The sequence below is a fragment of the Otolemur garnettii genome, unplaced genomic scaffold (assembly GCF_000181295.1).
Source record: "Otolemur garnettii isolate 467f Iridium unplaced genomic scaffold, OtoGar3 scaffold00090, whole genome shotgun sequence".
NCBI classification, from domain to species: Eukaryota; Metazoa; Chordata; class Mammalia; order Primates; family Galagidae; genus Otolemur; species Otolemur garnettii.
In genome coordinates, this window is record NW_003852485.1 from 4017929 (window position 1) to 4038233 (window position 20305).

Below are 20305 nucleotides of genomic sequence, written 5' to 3' on the forward strand. Positions count from 1 at the left end.
CATCACAGCTCACAGCAACCTCCAACTCCTGGGCTCAAGCGAGTCTCCTGCCTCTGCCTTCCAAGTAGCTGGGACTACAGGTGCCCACCACAATGCCTGGCTATTTTTTGGTTGCAGCCATTATTGTTGTTTGGTGGGCCCGGGCTGGATTCGAACCCACCAGCTCAGGTGTGTGTGGCTGGTGCCTTAGCTGCTTGAGCCACAGACGCCGAGCCAGAGTTGGCTTTTTAATGAAATATGATTATATATAAATAATATACTGTGTATTTGAATTATATGTATTATTTTTATGTTGTATGTAAATGTAAATAAGTAAGAACTTAAGAAAATATATAAAGAAAATATATCTATAAGAGCTTAAATTGAATTTTGGTTCACCATGAAGTATAAGAAACTTTAGTAGTTTTTAAGAAAGAACAAAACCAATTACAATCTGATCTATGATGTCTTTGATACATGCTGACTTATCCAACATCTCAGCAAAAAGACCATTTTGTAAAACACGTTTTGAACCTTGATACTTTGTGACTTTGTGAGAAAGTTATAAGAAAATCCCCAACAAACTTAGTCTAGCTGTTACCAAAGGCTCACATTCGCTTTGGAATGCAACTGTATAAATATTTGTGCTTGTGGTAATAAAACCCAAACTAACAAACTTCACTTTCAAATCCAACTTTTAAAAAGTTGCCTCGTAAACATCTGAGTATAAATTCATTTTAAACTCACATATTTTGTAACTGAAAATTGTATCGATTATACCTCTTGTCATGCGGGTGGGAATTTGCCCAATTGAATTACTTATAGTTCTTCCTAAATAAAATGTCCCAGAGAGATAAACTAGATAAAGAGCTGGGAAGAAACTGTCCTTTACCTCTCTGGTCACAAAGCATTCCATGGGGTACGTCAAGATGACCGTGATGCCGTAACAGAACCTCCCAAAGGTTACCAGGTCATCGCTTCTGCAATAATTTTCAAATAAGTCACCTACCAAAAAATATAAAATAGGTTTATTTAGATACTGTATATTTGAGATGATTAATAAATGAAATTTTAGGTATTTGTAATAGTCATGTGTCACCTAAGGGAACCTATAGAAGATGGTGGTCCCATAAAGATTATAATGCCCACATTTTTAGTGTATGTTTTCTATGTTTAAAGACATTTGGATACACAAATCCTTACCATTGTTTTCCAACTGTCTGTACCATCAGCACAGTAATACATGCCCAGGTTTGTGGCCTAGGAGCAATAGGTTGTATTATGTAGCCTAAGCGTGTAGCAGGATATGCCACCTAGGTTGGTGGGAGCAAACTTCGGGATGTTCACGGATGGATAAAATTGCCTAATGACACATTTTGCAGAATGTGTCCCTGTCACTAAGCAGCACATGACCATCTATCAGTGACTCTCCATACACTCCATTTCCTTAAATTAAGTGAACCACAGATGAGCAGGTCTAAATCTGGTCTTTCATTCAATAATAATGGAGTTACTCGTTGATTTTAAGTCGGTATGTGTACCACCTGAAGATAATTCTATCACTGATAGTTTTTTGCTCGTTCTCCTTGTTTTTGGCAGGTTTACATTAAATTTGTATCAACTTCTGAAAAATACTTTATCCATTGTCTTCTTACATCACAATCAACTCCCTAAATTCTTGTGCATTGCCTTTGTAAACTTGCTTCTGGTCTTTGTTTCTGGTGAGTAAGTGACTTCATTATTTAAGAAAAGGAGTCTGTTAAAATAAACAAATTTCCTTTGAAATGCTATTCTTAGATCAAGCGTGATCCTGAAAGGAACAGTAGACCCGTCCCGTCTGGGGAGCTGAGCTTCCTGTACATCATGCTATAGGGTTTAATCACAGACTTGGGGCCGCAGAAGGAATTCCAAACACACATTGTCTAGCCCGTCATCTGACAAGCCCCCGTGTAAATGCACTGATTCAAAACTGTGACAATATGGCTATTTCCCAGGAAGCATGCTACATTCAATTTGTTTCAAACTAAATTATGGACCATATAAACCTTAACAAAGTTCTTACCTAGAGACTATATTTTCTTAGCTTATTTATGAATAAATTTAGGGATTTAAGTGGGGCAAAGAAGTCATGTCAGCAAAAAACATTTACCAATGCTGACGCTGAGGATTTAAGCCTGTTTATTTCCGGATTTAACATGTTTAAATTTAAAAAATGAGGTCACCTTTTCAAAATTAAACAGAATCAAAAATTCGATTAAAGTCACCCACCACTATACTATTTAAAAAGAAAAAACCCTGAAAAGTATAATACTTTTGTATTCTTTTTTTTCATTAAAAAGCTAAATACCAGCTAGGGCGCCACCCACATACACTAGAGCTCACAGGTTTGAACCCAGCCTGGGCCTGCCAAACAACAATGACAACTACAAACAAAAAATTGCCAGGCGCTGTGGTGGGCATCTGTAGTCCCAGCTACTTGGGAAGCTGAGGCAAGAGAATTGCTTAAGCCCAAGAGTTTGAGGTTGCTATGAGCTGTGATGCCATGGCACTGTATCAAGGGTGATATACTGAGACTCTGTCTCAAAAAAAGTAAATAAATACAAAAGCTAAATACAGGGCCAGATGCAGTGACTTCCCTTATAATCCTAGCACTTTGGAAGGCTGAGGCAGGTAGATCACCTGAGCTCAGGAGTTTAAAACCAGCCTGAGGAAGAACAAGACCATATCTTTACTAAAAATAGAAAAACTAGCTGGTTGCTGTAATGGGTGCCTGGGCACCTGTAGTCTCAGCTACTAGGGAGGCTGATGCCAGAGGGTTGCTCAAGCCTGAGAGTTTAAGGCTGCTGTGAGCTATGACACTGTGGCACTCTACCTAGGGCAACAGAGTAACACTCTGTCTCAAAAAAGAAAAAGAAAAAGAAAAGAAAACTTAATACCCTAAATGACCTGCTTTTCCCCAAGCTTTTATTCCTCTTCCCTCATCAGCTAGAGCAAACGCACATTATTTTACAATACCCTTTTGGGCAGAAAGAGATTAAATCACAAAGCAAAGGTGGCAAAGAATTACTAAAGAATTACTTCAAGGTTTTTAAGATTGATTGAAAAAATTCTTAGCATTCTGAGAAAAAAGCACTGAAGCTTCCTGTTCATTACCCTCTGCTCTACTAAGAAATGGGTCCTACATTTTTTTCAAAAGTCCCTGGGATGTCAGGAAGAATCCAGAGTTCCCACTGCCTCACCAGCTGAGATTTCTCTAAAGAGACAGAAAAGAAGCATGCAGTTTGCACGAGTAAGCCCAGATTTGCCTGAGGAGAAATGGCCTAGACCCTACAGAAACACTGCCAGCTTATTCCAGCTTAAATCTACGTGTTTTCTAGAGAATTACAGTTAGGGAAAAGACAACAACAATAACATCAAACACCTGTTAGCATTGTTATACGAAGACTTAATTATATCTGAGCAATGACTGACAAAAATACCTGGAGGGTGTAACTAATAAAAAAGATTTATGTCATAAGAAAAGGCATTTAAAAACCAAGGTCCTATACAGACCGGAGCCCCCGCTGCTACTCATTTTGGCAAACTATGGCCAAAGCAATTGTAGCATTATGGCAAGCATTAGCAAGCATAAAGCAAGCATTATGGCAAGCAATAGTAATATGTCGTAATCTTTTGGAACACAATTCTTATCAGGATTTTCAGGGTCACTGTGTTATTGCAATCTAATAGCACACACGTATTATGTTTTGACCACACTGGGATTATGTTAATCATTACTTTTGAAACCATCTTTATTTCCTGAGAAATAGCTGCCTACAGTCCTAGTGACCTGTAACCTCTGTTCAAAACAAGCCAGCCATTCTCCTGAGAGCACCCCAGTGTCTTCAGGGAACTAAAGAGCAGCTGGAGGCTAAGGAACAGCTTTTAGTGGGCTATGGTTGATCAAAATGGGGTTGGGAGAAAGGAAATCGAAAAAAAAAAACAAAACTGGACTTAGGAGTCAGAAGATTTTTCTAGTTTGTCACCTGCCAGCATGGGCAAGTTGCTTCACTTCTGTGTGCTTTAATCAGGGGGTAAAACTAGTTATTCCACTTCCCTCCAAAGGGTTGTGTGAAGGTCAAGGAGATAATAGATGTGCAGGAGATACGCAATACATGAATCACGGCATTCAGCCGACCGTCAGACCGTCCTGAATATTGTGCTACAGAGATGACAGAAGGGTCAAAGGAACCAGAAGAGAGGACCACTTAGTTGCTGGGCCTGGGTGAAGCCAAGGAAAGAGAAGTAACTTTGGAGGGAGGGATGGAAAGGGCTGATTTTAAGGGAAAGATGATGTTTTGTGATTCAGGCAAGAATGTGACAACTGACTAGAAATGTTCAGCAGGAAACAAGGAGGCAATGAGAAGAAAGGTCTGGGTTACAACGAAAACAATGAGAGTGTCTGGAGAATCTGTGGAGAGAAAAGCAAGCAACATGGGGTGGGATGGAATGGGGGAATTAGAAAGAGCAAAGAGAGAGAAGAGAGAAAAGAAATATGAACAGAGATAAAGAATAACAATGATAATATAATAGAGTCTTTTCCTCTATGGAAGGAAAATTTGAGCAAAAATAGGAAGTTTGGTATTGTTAAGTGTTTCAGAGAGATTCAGGAGAATCAGAAGCAAGAAGACCAGAGTCTGTGGGACCTTCGAAAGTGAAGCTTCTGGGGAGTAGTAGGGGGGAAAGCCCAAGTTCATGCTCTTGAACGTGAAAGCATGGAAGGGGGAGCATATGGACTCCAGAGCTGAGTTCAGCAGTTTAAGAAGGAAACAGCAGAGAGTCTAAAGGGTAGAGAAGAGAATGGGTGGAAGAGAGTGATCCCTTTGAAACAGAACACGGGGCACACTTGTACCAATCCACTTGAAAACCAAAATACGACAGGACTGACCCTCTCATTTTTACCTTGGGTGAAGCCAGTAAATGTCAGGTATCCACAGGTAGCAAAGAGCACAGAGATAAACATAGAAATCGCCATGGATGTGTGGATGATGCGGGACCACTTAGCTACCGTGGGTTCTTCTAAAGAACTATAAACTAAGAAGGAGTTATGGTGGCAAATAAATGCTGCAATCCAAAAACAAAACAAACAACATTATTAAAGCAAGCACCAAGGTTTTCTTTATTAGTTCTGAAAATTCCGAGATGAGTGCTACTTTAGATGCCAATGAACTGGAGTTTAAACATATTAGTTTACTAACTATGTCGGAAAATGACTTTTCTATCTGGGAATGGAAAGTTCATTCACCCCAGGCTCATACAGTCTCTTCTGATATACACCAGGCCAATCTGAACTTCCCGTTTTGCTTTTCCTAATGGCTCTTTCCATCTTAAGAAAAATTAAACATCATCATAATTTTCAGCCCATAGCTTCCTTGCCATCGGGACATAATAGAGAGGTTTCAGACATTTGGCCACTTCTACTGCTTTGAGTGCGCGGATGGGAAGACGTCCACAGCACTTGCTAGATTCCAAGGTAAGCAACAAGGTGACCATAACAAGTTTTCTGCACGAAAATTACATTTTACTAATTTGAAATGAATTTTGGTGATGAGTGAGAAAAGCTTTTCCTAATTTTACATTGGCATAAACTAGATCCTAGGCTGCTAATAGGAAGTCTAACACTTAGGACATCTGCTATCCAGACGTAAATCTGAAACATAGTCCTTTTTCATGAAACCGACTACTCCATATTGAGAAAGGGCCTCTGAAGCCACATACTCACCGAAAGACATGACCCCAACAGCCTGAATGGCATTGGGCTTCGCAAATACCCAGGCATCCTCTGTTTTTGGTCTAGAAGAGAAACCAGTTAACTTAATATATTATTCAACAAATTCAAGCACATTGGAGAATAAGAAATGATGTCGCAAATATAAATTGAGTCTCTTTAAGCCAGAGATGTATAAGGAGCCGCCATTCACCTTATTTAATCATGAATAAGTTTCTCAGAAACATCAGTGTTATCTCTTAACCTCAGTTCTCTAAATGCACATCAAGTAGTTGGGCAGATTTCATTTTTACATAGATAAAACATCCATCAATTAATCATTTGTCAACTTATATTCTCATTAATTTAAGAACAAGCATTTATTATACACTCACCAGTTGAGACAGTCATTGAGGGAGACAGAAAAATAAATAATGCCCAATTACTGCCCTGTATTTTCCACTAACTTACTTTTCCCAGCTCAATCTACCCTAGGGAAGCTTAGCACTCCAGTTAATTCGAGGAGGTGGACATGTGGACATGCACTAACACTAATTGAGGATGTGCTGATTGTGTTCTGGGAACTCTGCCGTGTTATCTCAATTAATTTTCACAACAACATGTAAGTGTCATTATCACCATTTAACACACGAGGAAAGTCAAGCTCTGGGTGGTGACACAACCTGCCAAACTTTCACATCTAATCAGTGAAGAAGTTGAGATTTAGCTTCTTCGTCTGTTTATTCCAGGACCTCTTCCATGCTGAACCGTCTGTTGGTGGCCTTAAATTCCTACCTGTGGATACTCTTCTCGAAGGAGTTTTGGAAACATATGCACTTTAAATAGCTTGAAGCAGCCTATATCCTAGAGGAATTAAGATATTCAGTGTCAGCAGGGATTGGTCTACTTGGCTGACACAGCCTGAGTAATGGTGGAGAGCACAGGCTCCAAGGTCAGACAGCCTGTATTATTTTTCTGGCCTCTTCCACTTACCAGCTGTGTGATCTAAGGCAAGTTACTGAATCTCTCTGGGCTTTAATTTCTACATCTCTATAAAGGGGATATTAGTAGTATCTAATTTATTGAGCTGTTGTGGTAGATTAAATGAGATAGAACTTCTAAAATTTCTGAAATAGAATTTATTACACAGTATAAATGGTCATTAGTTTTATCATATATTAATCTTGTTATCATCTACTGTAATTTAATGAAAGGTAGCAAATATTCTAAAAGCATGGCTACATTCCCTGGAAAGGAAAGGCTTGAATGAGACCCAAAGGAACGTATGGAGAAGGGAAGAGGAGAATAAGGAGTCCTAGAAAGAGTAGGAAGAACTGGATGTTTTAAATAAAAAGGAGGATCCCACCTATTTCATGTTTGCTACTAATTCTCTATGTAAAGAAGACACACACACAAAATCCTGCTTGTTTTTCTAGAGTTTGTGGGATTGATGCATTATATTATCTTTCCTTCCATCTAGGAAACGAGCAGTTACAGACACAAAGAACTTTACAGGAAGGCTAGCCTGCGAGGGAGGCCGCCAATTGTTCCAGGACTTGCAATTCCCAGTATTTGGAGTGGGAACTGCTGCCACCTGCTGCCACCTGCTTCCTCCACACCACTCTAACTGCAGTTGACTTTAAAAGATAGCAGAGTTTACCTGTGAAATTGCCCAATACTGTGGAAAAATATATATTCTGTTCATGATCCTTAGAACATGATTTAGATCAGACAGCATGAACGGTTGTAGCAACTTGAAGGGTCTCTAATTTTGAAATATGTTTTAAATGATACGCTTTCTCTGTTAGGGTTTTTGCATGTGAAAAAACATTCATCTTCCCCATCAGTACAGATTGTGCTGGTGTCCTCATTTTAAAATCCTATATTAGTAATGAAAATGTAAGCGTTTGATTTTCATTATTTTTCCTTCCACGTATGCCCCTCCCCTGTCCATATAGTTTCTTGAGTGTATTTTTGGAGCGTGAAACAATACCTAGTAGAGATAATTTTGGATTTTCTCTGTTCATCTCAATGATGATGATTTTATAAGATGGAAAGTGCCAAAAAAAAGATGTTACAGATAGGAAAATGCATATGTCCAAATCTGGGGAAAGACAGGAAACATACTGACTATGGATTTCCATTCATTTATAAAATAGCCTATGATCGAGTTTCAGAAACAACTAGTTGCACAGGAAAAAAGAGAGAGAAAGAGTTCATGGGGATATTTCATGAGATTACTGAAACTTTGACACCAAATTGGATGAAAAATTGGCACGATAGACCTTCTGACTTTAAACTATAAATGCTGGAATATAAAACAAACTCTTACCAAATACTGTCCATAAATATATAAGACTATAAATCATCACTAAGAAGGTTTTTCTAATAAATATAAGGGTAGTTTAATAATAAAATATTAATAAATATTAATTTAATCAGTATCTATAACATATAACAGATGTTATATGAATAGATATCAATATAATTTACCACATTAACAGATTAATAGAGAAAAAAGGCTAATGACCATTTTAAAATACATGATTGTTTTAATATCCATAAGTGGAAAAGCAAATAATTCAGTATTTATTTTGATAACCATGCTAAGCAAACTAATAATAAAATAGCATTTCCTTAACCTACTAAGGAGTGTCTACTAAAATCTATAGCAAATGAGATATTAAAAAGTGAAAGTTAAAAATATTACAATTCAAGGAGGAAACCAGATAAGATAATCAGTATCACTGTTTTCTGAATATAATATTTGAAATTCCTAGTTAATTCAATAAAATAAGTACTGATGTATATAATCATTGGAAAGGGGTAAATTATTTATACAATATAATTACGTACATAGAAAATCAAGAGAAACCTATTGACAAGCTATTGGAATTAATAAGAGTATTTAACAAGTTTTGGATATAAATTCAACACATGAAAAAATTAATTGGGTTGGGGTACACAAATAACAACAATTCATTAAATGTTTTTTTAAATGGCAGTGACAACAAAAACACTAAATATTTTAAAAGATTCATGATTTTTAAGTCGTGCTGTACTTTTATTGAAAAACACAAATAAATGGAGAAATATGCTATATCCATATACATAAATGGGAAGATGCAATATCATGTAGACACCAGTTCTCATTCAAATAAAATATGATATTGAAGGAGGAATTTTAAAAACTCAAATAACCATAACCACAAATATTATAATAAACAGTGAAAACAATGAAAGGTAAATGTAAAGCATCTGTATATTAAAATAATCCGTATACACATACAAAGGTAAAGATACCAACATAAGCTAGAAACTGGGAGATTGATCATGCATGTATGTAGTACAGTCTCCCCTTGGTATATGGGAGAGACTTGGTACATGTCCATTAGATTCATGTCCACCAAAATTCATGAATGTTCAAGTCTCTGATATACAATGGTGTAATATTTGCGTGTAATCTAAGCACATCCCCCCATATACTGTAAATCTGTGGTCCCAGTCCCTGGGCTGCAGACTGGTCCATGGCCTGTTAGGACCCAGATGGCACAGCAGGAAGTGAATGGCGGTCCAGCCAGTGAAGCCTCATCTGTATTCACAGCTGCTCCCCATTGCTCACGCCACCATCTGACCTCCACCTCCTGCCGGGTAAGGGGGGCAATGGCCTCTCATAAGAGCACGAACCCTACTGTAAACTGTGCATATGAGGGGTCTGGGTTGCTCCCTTATGAGAATCTAATGCCTGATGATCTGAGATGAAGCTGTAATGCACTTGAATCATCCTGAAACAATCTCCTCCACCCCTTCTAGGGAAAAATTATCTTCCATGAAACCAGTCTCTGGTGCCAAAAAATTGGGGGGCCACTGCTTTAAATCGCCTCTAGATAACTTGTAATACCTAATGCAAACCAAATGCTATGTAAATAGTCATGACAGTGTATTATTCTTTATTTGTATTATTTTTATTTTTGAACATATTTTTCTCTCCTTTTCTATTAAAGACAAATCACAGCAGGACTAATTTGTTTACCAAAATAAACTGTGTTCTCAGTATTCTGGGTCTGCTTATTTGTATAAAGTGCTGTAAGAATTCTTAATATTTGTATTATTTTTATTGTTGTATTTTTATTTATTTATTTTTTGAAAATTTTCATCCACGGTTGATTATGTCCATGGATGTAGAACCCGTGGCTATGGAGGGCCAGCTATAATCAAGATAGGGTAGCCAGGGTATACAGTAATCAACCCTTACCAATAGGGGATACCCACAGCAGATGCCTACACCACAGTTAGTACCAAACATGATTCCTGTCATCAAAACCTTCTTTCATGTTGTCCACTCAGGAATTTAGTGCCTTTCCATCTTAACTAAGCACTGTGACACATTGTAGCCATAACACTTCCAATTTGAAGTGTGACAGCAGAACTAGCTCAAATTTCTTGTTCCTTCTTGACAATTTCATGGATAGAATGAGTAGAAATGCTAGACAAAGGGATGATTCACATCTCCAGGGGTGGACAGGGAAAGATTTCATCATGCTACTCAGAACAGCATGCAACTTAAACTTATGAACTGTTAATTTCTGGAATCTTCTGTTGAATATTTTCAGACCATTGTTGACTATGGACAAATGAAACTGCAGAAAAGTGAAACCACAGATAAAGGGGGACTACTGTATTAAACAGTTTTGCAAAACAATATGAAAAATAAAATCCAATGAGCAATGGACAATAACAGTCAATTGGTAGAAAGGGAAATGAGAATGATGAGGATGACTAATAAATAATAAGTAAGGAAATTAAAACGAAATACGACAAGAGCACTTCACACCGAATCTAACCACAGCCATATTGATAAATTGCTGGGAAAGAACAGCTTGAAATCATCATCAAAGGAAATGTAAATTGGAAAACACTTTAGAGAAAAAGTTGGCAATATCGAGTAAAGCTGAAGATCATCAAAATTTATAAGTAAACAATTACATCTTTAGTTAAATAACAAAGCCTAAAGAAGTGCACATGTGGACAAGGAGCAATATCTAATGGTAACTGCTGCACTGTTTATGTTAGGCAAACTTTGGAAACAGTCTTAGTGTCCAGCAGTAGAATGGATAAAAAAACCAGTAAGTAAAAGGTGACACAATTATTGTGTGCTCTAGAGCAATTAAATGTTAAATGTTTCAAGATGGAAATATGTGAAATAAAATATTGAGGAAATACAGCAAGTTATAGAAGGGACTGTAGCTTTTTGCCATAGTAATCATTTACACATATGTTGATTGATATTATATATTGTTATCAATACACGAATGCATAGGAAAAGTAGAAAAGCATGATGAGGAATGACTCAAAGCAATTTGAGCGTAACAGTTAACTCTAGGGAAAGAGAAGTAAATCAACTTTTTTTTTTTTTTTGAGACAGAGCCTCAAGCTGTCCCCCTGGGTAGAGTGCTGTAGCATCTCAGCTCACAGCAACCTCCAACTCCTGGGCTCAAGAGAGTCTCCTGCCTCCGCCTCTCAAGTAGCTGGGACCACAGGCACCCGCCACAACACCCGGCTATTTTTTGGTTGCAGCCGTCATTGTTGTTTGGCGGGCCTGGGTTGGATTTGAACCCACCACCTTGGGTGTACATGGCTGGCGCCTTAGCCACTTGAGCCACAGGCACCGAGCCAGTAAATCAACTTTTAAAGGCAATAGTCTACTGCTAGTCAAGTTTGGAAGCAAGCATAAATTATTATTTCAAAACTATGTAGTCCAATTTCCTACTTCCTGAATTTTATATAATTATATAGTATTTTCTGCATAAAACTTCTCTGAATCAGATTTTTTTAATTTTTCTTACATATATATGTGTTTATTAGGTTTCCACTTTTGCCTTTACAGAATTAAAAAGGCTTAAAATTTGATAACAATAACAATGTTTAACATAAGGACTGAAAACAAAAACCTCATAAAGAATGAAGGGAGATTAAAAAAAAAGAATGAAGGAAGAGAAATACATTCAGAAAAGAAATCAGACAATTGCTGCATTGAAATATTAAGCAACAATAATAATAATAATGCAAAGAAAGTAACATTCACATTGTCAGATAGGAGTGTGTCTATTATAGAATGCTTTGACTTTGAAGTTCAGTATGGAGTCATCAGTTAACTTCTTCTTATTATTTTATTTTTTCCAAAGTCTCAAAAAATAGACAACTAATATTTATAAATAAAAGTAAAAGATAATTTCAAAAAAACAGATCATACCAAATCTTATTGACAATAGAAAAAGAAAAAATACTTCAAAATCATTCTACTTAATCTGGATACACCTGATATTAAAATTGGAGAAAATATATTATTCTAAAGGGGAAATTACAAACATATTTCACTTATAAATGAGGATGCAATATGACATTAGGACATTTTATTACAAAGACACTTGTACTAGGCTGTTTATCTCAGCCCAGTTTACAATCACTAAAATGTGGAACTGCCTAAATGTCCTTCAACCAGGAATGGAATGAATCAGATTTTTTTAAATTTCAGGTTAATGTGAGGGTACAAACAACTAGGTTATAATATTTGCATATGTTAGGTAGAGTCCCTCTTGTGGTTGCGTCCACATCTTACATGTACCCTTTAAGTGGGAGCACACCAATCCCCTTTTCTCCTCCCCTCTGTCCCCTTCCTCATTTCCTCTCCCCCAACTTGAATTGAATTGAGTTTTACTCTGTGGGCATGCATTAGATCATCTACTGGCTTCATATTACTATTGAGTACATTGGATAGTTGCTTTTCCATTCTTGTGATACTTTACAAGAAAAATGTGTTTCATCTCCATCCAGGTTAATACAAAAGATGTAAAGCCTCCATATTTTATGGCTGCATAGTATTCCATGGCAAGACAGACAAACATACGAGAAAATGCTCATCATCCCTGATCATCAGAGAAAGGCAAATCAAAATCACCCTGAGATATCACCTAGCCCCAGTGAGAATGGCCACATCACTGGTGCGGATGTGGATGGAGGGGAACACTTTTACACTGTTGGTGGGATGGCAAACTAATACAGTCTCTTAGAAAAGAAGAATGGAGAATCCTCAGAAAACTCAAATAAGACCTCCCATTTGATCCTGAACCTAATTTTTAACGTTGAACTTCCATAAGTACTCTATAGCTGAAACTAGATCATTCTTGCTTTCTAGTTACATATTCAACTGATTCATCTTTCAACAAATACCTGTTTACCACTGTGTGAAAATCACTATTATAATTACGGGGATATTGCAGAGAAAAAGGCAAAGAAAGATGTCAATTATTTTACTGTATGTTCAATAGTATAATCTATTAATAGAACAGCCCTGTACAACGGCACTTTCTGTGAAGACAGTAATGTTCTATATTTGTGCTGTCCCATATGGTAGCCAACACATGGCTATTGAGAATTTGAAATTATGACTGAGGATTTTATTTCCTTTTAATTTTCATTTATTTATTTTTAGACAGGATTTTTTTTCTGTTGCCTGGGATAGAAGGCAGTGGGGTCATCATAGCTCATGCCAACTTCAAACTCCTGGGCTCAAGCAATCCTCCTGCTTCAGCCCTCTGAGTAGCTGGGATTACAGGCATCAGCCACCACACCTGGATGATCTTTGTATATTTTGTAGAGGCAGGATCTCAATACTGCTCAGGCTGTTTTCAAACTCCTGGACTCAAATGATCTTCCCACCTCAGCTCCCTATAGTGCTGGAATTACAGGAGTGAGTCACCATGCCTAGCCCCAGGAATTAATTTATTTTTATTTTTTTTAAGTTTTAGATTAATATGGAGATATATACTAGATCTGACTTTCAAGAAATGCTCAGGAGAATCCTTCAAGGTGAAATAAAGGACACTAGATAATAACTTGAAACTATATGAAGAAATAAAGATCTCATTAACAGTAAATATAGGAGAAATTATAAAACCTAGTATTACTGCAACATCAGTTTGTAACTCTACTTTTTATTTGACATGATTTAAAAGACTGATTCATTAAATAATGATTAGCCCTAAAACGTAACATTATTGTAGTTTTGGTTTATATCGCCACATTTTGTATTATACCTAATTTAAGAAACCAATAAACTGAAAATAATTTTAGTTTATATTTTGGAGTATATAGTGTACACATATGTAATTCTGTGATATCAACAGCCAAAACACAGGTTCCACAAAAAACCCTGTTAGAACTAATAAACAAATTTAGCAAAGTAGCAGGATACAAAGTCAACACTCAACAATCAGTTGTACTTTTATACACTAATAATGAATAATCTGAGAAGAAAATTAAGATAGCAGCTATTTTCAATACACTAATAATGAATAATCTGAGAGGAAAATTAAGAAAACTATTTACAATAGCATTAAACAGAATAAAATACTTAGAAATTAATGTAACCAAGGAAGCAAAAGTCTTGTAAAATAAAAATTAGAAGGCCTTGCTAACAAAAATTAAAGATATAAAAAACATGGAAACACATATGATCCTCATGGATTGGAAGACCTAATATTGTTAAGACATTAATATGACCCCAAATGATCTACAGATTCAATATAATCCCTATCAAAATCCCAATAAAATTTTTTTTGCAGAAATAGAAAAGCTCATCCTAAAATCTGTATGGAATCTCAAGCAACCTTGCCTAGCCAAAACAATCTTGAAAAAGAAGGACAAATCTGGAGTAAACACATTGCCTGATTTCAAAACTTACTATGAAATTACATAGAAATAATATGATACTGGCATGAAGACAGACATATATGCCAGGATAATAGCAGAGCCCAGAAGTGAACCACCAAATATGTGGTCAAATAATTTTTGACAAGGCTGCAAAGATTACTTAACTGGGCAAGGACAGTCTTTTCAACAAGACTGGGATAGAAGATGGGATAGTGACATGCAAAAGAAGGAAGTTGAGCCTTTAACTTTATGCAAAAGTCAACTCATAATGGATCAAAGACCTAGACATCAGAAGTAAAACCGTAAAACCCTTAGAAGAAATTATAGGACAAAATCTTTGCGTCTTGTTGGATTTGGTAATCATTTCTTGAACATGTCACCAAAGGCACAGTCTACAAAAGAAAAAATAGACAAATTGGACTTCACGAGAACAAAAACTTTTGTGCATTAAGAGGTGCTAGCAATAAAGTAAAAAAGCAACCCACAGAATGGGAGCGAATACTTGCAAATCATATATCTTATAAGGCTTTAACATACAGAATGTATAGATAGCTCCTAAAACTCAAAATAAAAAAAACCCAAAAAATTTAATTTAAAAGAAAACGATGTAAAGTGAGCAAAGACTTAAATAGCTATTTCTCCAAAGAAGGTATACAAACAACCAAAAGGGATAGGAAAAGATTCTCAACATTATTAATCACCAAGGAACTGAAAATCAAAACTACAAGGATATACCACTTCACATTGATCAGCCTGGTTAATTATACGATCAAAAGAATTGAAAGTAGGGTCTCAAACAGATGTTTGTATACGCATATTCATAGCAGCATTATTTGAAATAGCTAAATGTGGAAGCAACCTAAGCGTCCATTGACACATGAATGGGTAAGCAGAATGTGGCATATGTGGGTACACATACACCCGAATAGTAGTGACCCTTAACAAGAAAAGAATTCTGACACATGGATCAAACTCGAGGACATTATGTCAAAAAAATAAACTAGTTACGAAAAGGCAAATACTGTAAGATTGTACTCTCATGAGGTACGTAGAGTAGTCAAAATTGTAGAGGCAAAAAGTACCTGGCGGTTGCCAGGTGCTGGGATAGAGAAAAATAAAGAGTTACTGTTTCATACGTATAGAGTTTCATTTTCAGAATATGAACAGAGTTCTGGAGATAATGGTGCTGTTGGTTGCATGACATTATGAATGTATTCAATACCAATGAACTGTACACTTAATAATAATTAATTTGATAAACTTTGTCATGTGTATTTTACCATAAACAATGGAAAAAAATGGTTAATAAATGAATGGGTAGCCATTTGGTTGATAACCATGAAAAAGGAGCTATGGTTCATTTCTGCTTTGTGTGTTCACAGTTAAAATTACATATTTTGTCCTATACATCAATTTTGTACAAAACTGGGTCTGCCAAACTGGTACAACTTCCAGTCCATAAAGCCATTTTAGGCAGTCTTAGGGAGTTTGGAGCAGCTTCCTTTCCTCTAAGCTTTATATTTTGGCCCAGCCATCCTTCTCTCCAGCTGAGCTGTGACTCTGTGTTGATATGATAAACACTGCTACGGTGGTGTGGTGGTGTGAGGACTGCCAGTGGAAGATAATTCAAAGATAATTAAATAAAAGAGAGCTCTCATTAAATCTTAAGAGACTGATACCCAAAATGGATAGAGAGGTAAATTGTCCGATAATTTAATCACTGGATAACATCTTAGACTCATTATTTGAAAAATGAGAAATATAAAATTAACCTTTTATATTTCTAAAGCTCCTATTGCGTTTTCCCCAAAATAAGACCTACCCCCAAAATAAGCCCTAGCAGAATTTCTATGCATTTGTTAAATATAAGTCCCACCCCCATAATAAGACCTAGTGATGGGTGTGGCTATGCAACATATAGATAGAAAAGGATAGATATGCTGCATAGCCAAGCCATGCATTTCGGCACAGACAGTAAGACATCCCCTGAAAATGAGCCCTAGTGTGTCTTCATGAGAAAAAAGTAAATATAAGACAGTGTCTTATTTTCAGGGAAACACTGTATCTATAGTTAAGGGTTATTCTTAGAATTTGTTATAGAAGGGGTTATATTCTGTTAGTAGAGCAAAGGTAAAATCTTATCCTTTTGTACTTAACCATAGGGAAAAATTAAGAAAGACTGTTTTTATATTTTGTCATTGGCATAGACAAAATATTAAGGGTAGTGCCATTTACGTTCATTTCTTAAACACCTAGTACTACCTTCTTACAGAGAGCTAGAGCTACCTACTTGATCAGGAAACTTAAAGTTTCACTTTCGGGAATTATTTAGAGGCCTGAGTTTTGTTTTTATTATAGGAAGTGGCCTCACACATATAACATCTTGAAGCGTATGTGTGTGTTCAATATTCCTTAGAAGCAAGGAAAAGTTTATTTCTCATATTTTTTTTTTACCAAATACAGCTTTTACTGAATGCCTAAAGAGTCACAAGTAATCAATTCACAATTTAGGGTGCTAAATAAAGAAATAACCAGTGAAACAAGATAAAATCCTATTTTAGTCATTGCCTTCCACATAATCTCCCAAAGCCTTCAGTTAGGAGCTAATAATACAGATGGTACTTGCTGTGCTTTTCCTTCCTAATCTCTTGGTCAATTATAGAGTAACAGCAACTATAGAGAGAGACAGAGAAAGGAACTAGATACTCCAGTAGCTGTATACCCTTTTAGAGAGGATTATCTAACCATCCTCATTTAGTAGATGATCTGCTATCCTTTATGATATAGTGTAAGTCTGTTGCCAAAATGAAATAATTGCCCTTGGGAAGAAAATATACTTTAAATAGAGTGTTTGATTTTTTTTTTTTACTTAAATCTTCATGCAAATTAATAATCAAAAGTTAAACTTGGGGCAGGTGCAGTGGCTCATGCCTGTAATACCAGCACTTTGGGAGGCTAAGGCCAGTGGATTGCTTGAGCTTAGCTGTTGGAGACCAGTTTGAGCAAGAATGAGACCCTGTCTCTACTAAAAATTGAAAAATTAGTGGGGTGTTGTTTTCAGTGCAGTAGTCCCAGCCACCAGGGAGGCTGAGGCAAGAGGATTGCTCAAGCCCAAGAGTTTGAGGTTTCTGTGAGCTATGATGCCAGGGCACTCTCTTCAGGGCTCTGTCTCAAAAAAATAAAATTAAATTAGTTTAAACTTGGACACCTAATTAAAAATGGGTACATGGGCCACATAAGCTTATATCTTTTCTATGTCCTGGGATCTCCTCAACATGCTACTAAAGACATTTAAAAGGAGACTACATTCATAGGGAAAAGGATAGTGGCAAAAGAGACTTCAGGGGAGAAGGCATTTTATGAAAAGGAAAGAAAATGCCTGTGTGGTGACTTTTGAGAATGGACCTTGTGACCATGTAGGGGAAGCTCATGGTGAAGAAGAGATGATGCACTGAACCAAACTTCAGTGTGTCATCTAGAGACACCAGAAAGCTACACAGGGTGCACCCACAAAAGGAGAAAGTCAAGAAAAATGAAATACCTGGGATCCTGGAGAGAGGGCATCCAGTCGTAGGATGACAGTGGGGGAGCAAACTGAGAAAACGACCTGTCTAGAAAGACACACAGGAGAAGAAGGCTCGGACCCGCATTACAGCCTGCTCTTATTCTTACTCTTTGGTTGTTAAGTCTGTACCAGAGACCGACCACCAGCCTGGCTTCTAACTGGAATAACCGAGGTGGTAAACCGTTTACAAGAATGATTGTGGGAGAAAAAAGCACTGGTTAACACGGAGCAGCCTGTCCTGCTCCACTAATTGGATTGATTGGATTGAATGGATAAATCCTTCCTGAGTATACACTGTTTGGCAAATATTTTCTCTAGTTTGATGTAGACTCAACTAAAACAATGGCTCGATGTGTTGCCTCCTGTGGCAGATGTGGCAGATGTGGCAGATGTGGACCATCTGTCTGGTGAACCGCACCCCTAGCTTGGTAGTGCTACAGAACCTGGAGTCAATGGGTATTTTAGCAAATAAGTCAGCAAATTTTGCTACCGTGGGAGTAACAGTAGGAACACTTCTTTGACAGGGACACTTTTGCATGAAATTTTTGTTTGCCTCAAAACTCAGTGGCTGATATTTGTCAGAACGAATAACTCCCTTCCTCAAATATTACTCTTCCTGTCTTTACCCACTTTTTTCCTGATCCTTTCTTTAACCCTTTATAGTTCTTCTTTACCTACAGCATGAAACTGTAACATTTCAAGGTTAGACTGAATGAGGGTTAAGGAAATTAACGTGTTACTGAGATCCACAGGGAAGACTTTTCATATGCATACATATGAAAGTGTGTATACACATACACATACATGCCTGTTGAAAGTGTGGATACACATTTTGCAATTATATTTAGACTACCACACTGTTGATTAAAATGCTGTCAAGGAGATGTCATGTGAAGGGAGAACAGTGGTAAATTTGGACTGCATATTATTTTTCCATTCTGAAAGTAAAGAATTGAAAATTAACGAGGCATTGAATGAAGGTTTTCATAGCTATAATGCCTCTGATTCAAGTTAGAAAATAAAATGAAGAGGGGAGGGAGGTGGGAGGATGGGGGGGGTGGGAGGGTGATTGGCAGGACCACACCTATGGTCCATCTTACAAGGGTACATGTGAATCTTTCTAAATATAGAATATAAATATCTTAACACAATAACTAAGAAAGTGCCATGAAGGCTATGTTAACCAGTTTGGTGAAAATATTTCAAATTGTATATAAAACCAGCACGCTGTAGCCCATGACTGCATTTATGACCACAGCTATGATTGAATAATAAACAAAAAGAAAAGAAAAGAAAATAAAAGGGAGAACTGTGTTTTCCTGTGTTTATATTAGCACTTGTTTTTCTGGAAAGCAATTAAATTGCCTTGCTGCTTCAGTTTTTGGAAAGCAAAAGGTTAGAAAATACAATACAATTGAACATAATTTCCAAAAAGAAGTGGAAGTCATTGGACTGTGAGATATTTGAAATCATATCACAAAGCAGAATTTATGGCCCTGTGAGTTAGGGAACAGGAAATTGAATTGTGTTTTATTTTAAAAACGCAACCACTCAAAAGGTGTTTCCATAGTAACAAGGTCACTACCAGTAGCCAGTACAGACCTTCCCCTTTTCTGATAGTGCGTTTAAAAATGTTTTGCAGTTTCTACTTTCAAAGTCCTCTGAAAAAACGACAGCTTTTCTGATCACTCATCTGAACTGAAAATGAAGAAAGCCACACATGGACTATTGAATTTCTCATGTGTGATGGATTAGCAGCCTGCATGGCTCTCACATTCTCAGTGATTAGCCTGCTTGTAAGCCAGGATGAACAGCAGTTGTTTGCAGTAGTGTTCAAATAGAAATAAAAGGTGGCACGGTATTAAAAAATATGTGCTTCTTCAGCATCTAAATATTGAAAGAGTTATATAAACAACCCTGTTATCAGAAAAACTTCATAAGCTCAAATAAAATATTCTATCAGTACCAGAGCAAGATGAGACAGACGCAGGCCACATTTGTTTACAAGAGAAATAAATATCTCCTCGGCCATAAAATAAGCTCATTGAGTCCCACCAAGAAGCGGACGCCCTTCCTTTTTCCCATATAGCTGGCTACGTTGCTTAAACTCCTATTTATACAGTCATCTGTATAAATTCATCTTCCTCATTAAACTGTGAGTCCCTTGAGAGCAGGGGTATTTTATTTCTCTTTGTAGTTCTGAGTGTATCTCACATGATGTTTTGTATATAAAAAATATTGACAAAAATAAGAGGAGGATGATCATGAGAAATGATCAGCTAACAATAACTAAAATCACACAA

General features: G+C 36.8%; 1 protein-coding gene across 3 annotated transcripts in view; it reads right to left on the reverse strand.

Annotated features, from left to right (window-relative positions):
• SLC38A11 (solute carrier family 38 member 11) overlaps positions 1 to 20305 on the reverse strand; it is a 59621-nt gene that overhangs the window by 14429 nt on the left and 24887 nt on the right. For all 3 annotated transcript variants that reach the window (XM_023516354.1, XM_003795146.1, XM_023516355.1), the window contains 3 exons: positions 5741 to 5811; positions 4921 to 5082; positions 872 to 984 (listed from right to left, as the gene is read on the reverse strand). In XM_023516354.1, coding sequence (XP_023372122.1) covers positions 872 to 984; positions 4921 to 5082; positions 5741 to 5811 — 346 coding nt within the window. The remainder of the gene's footprint in view (positions 1 to 871; positions 985 to 4920; positions 5083 to 5740; positions 5812 to 20305) is intronic.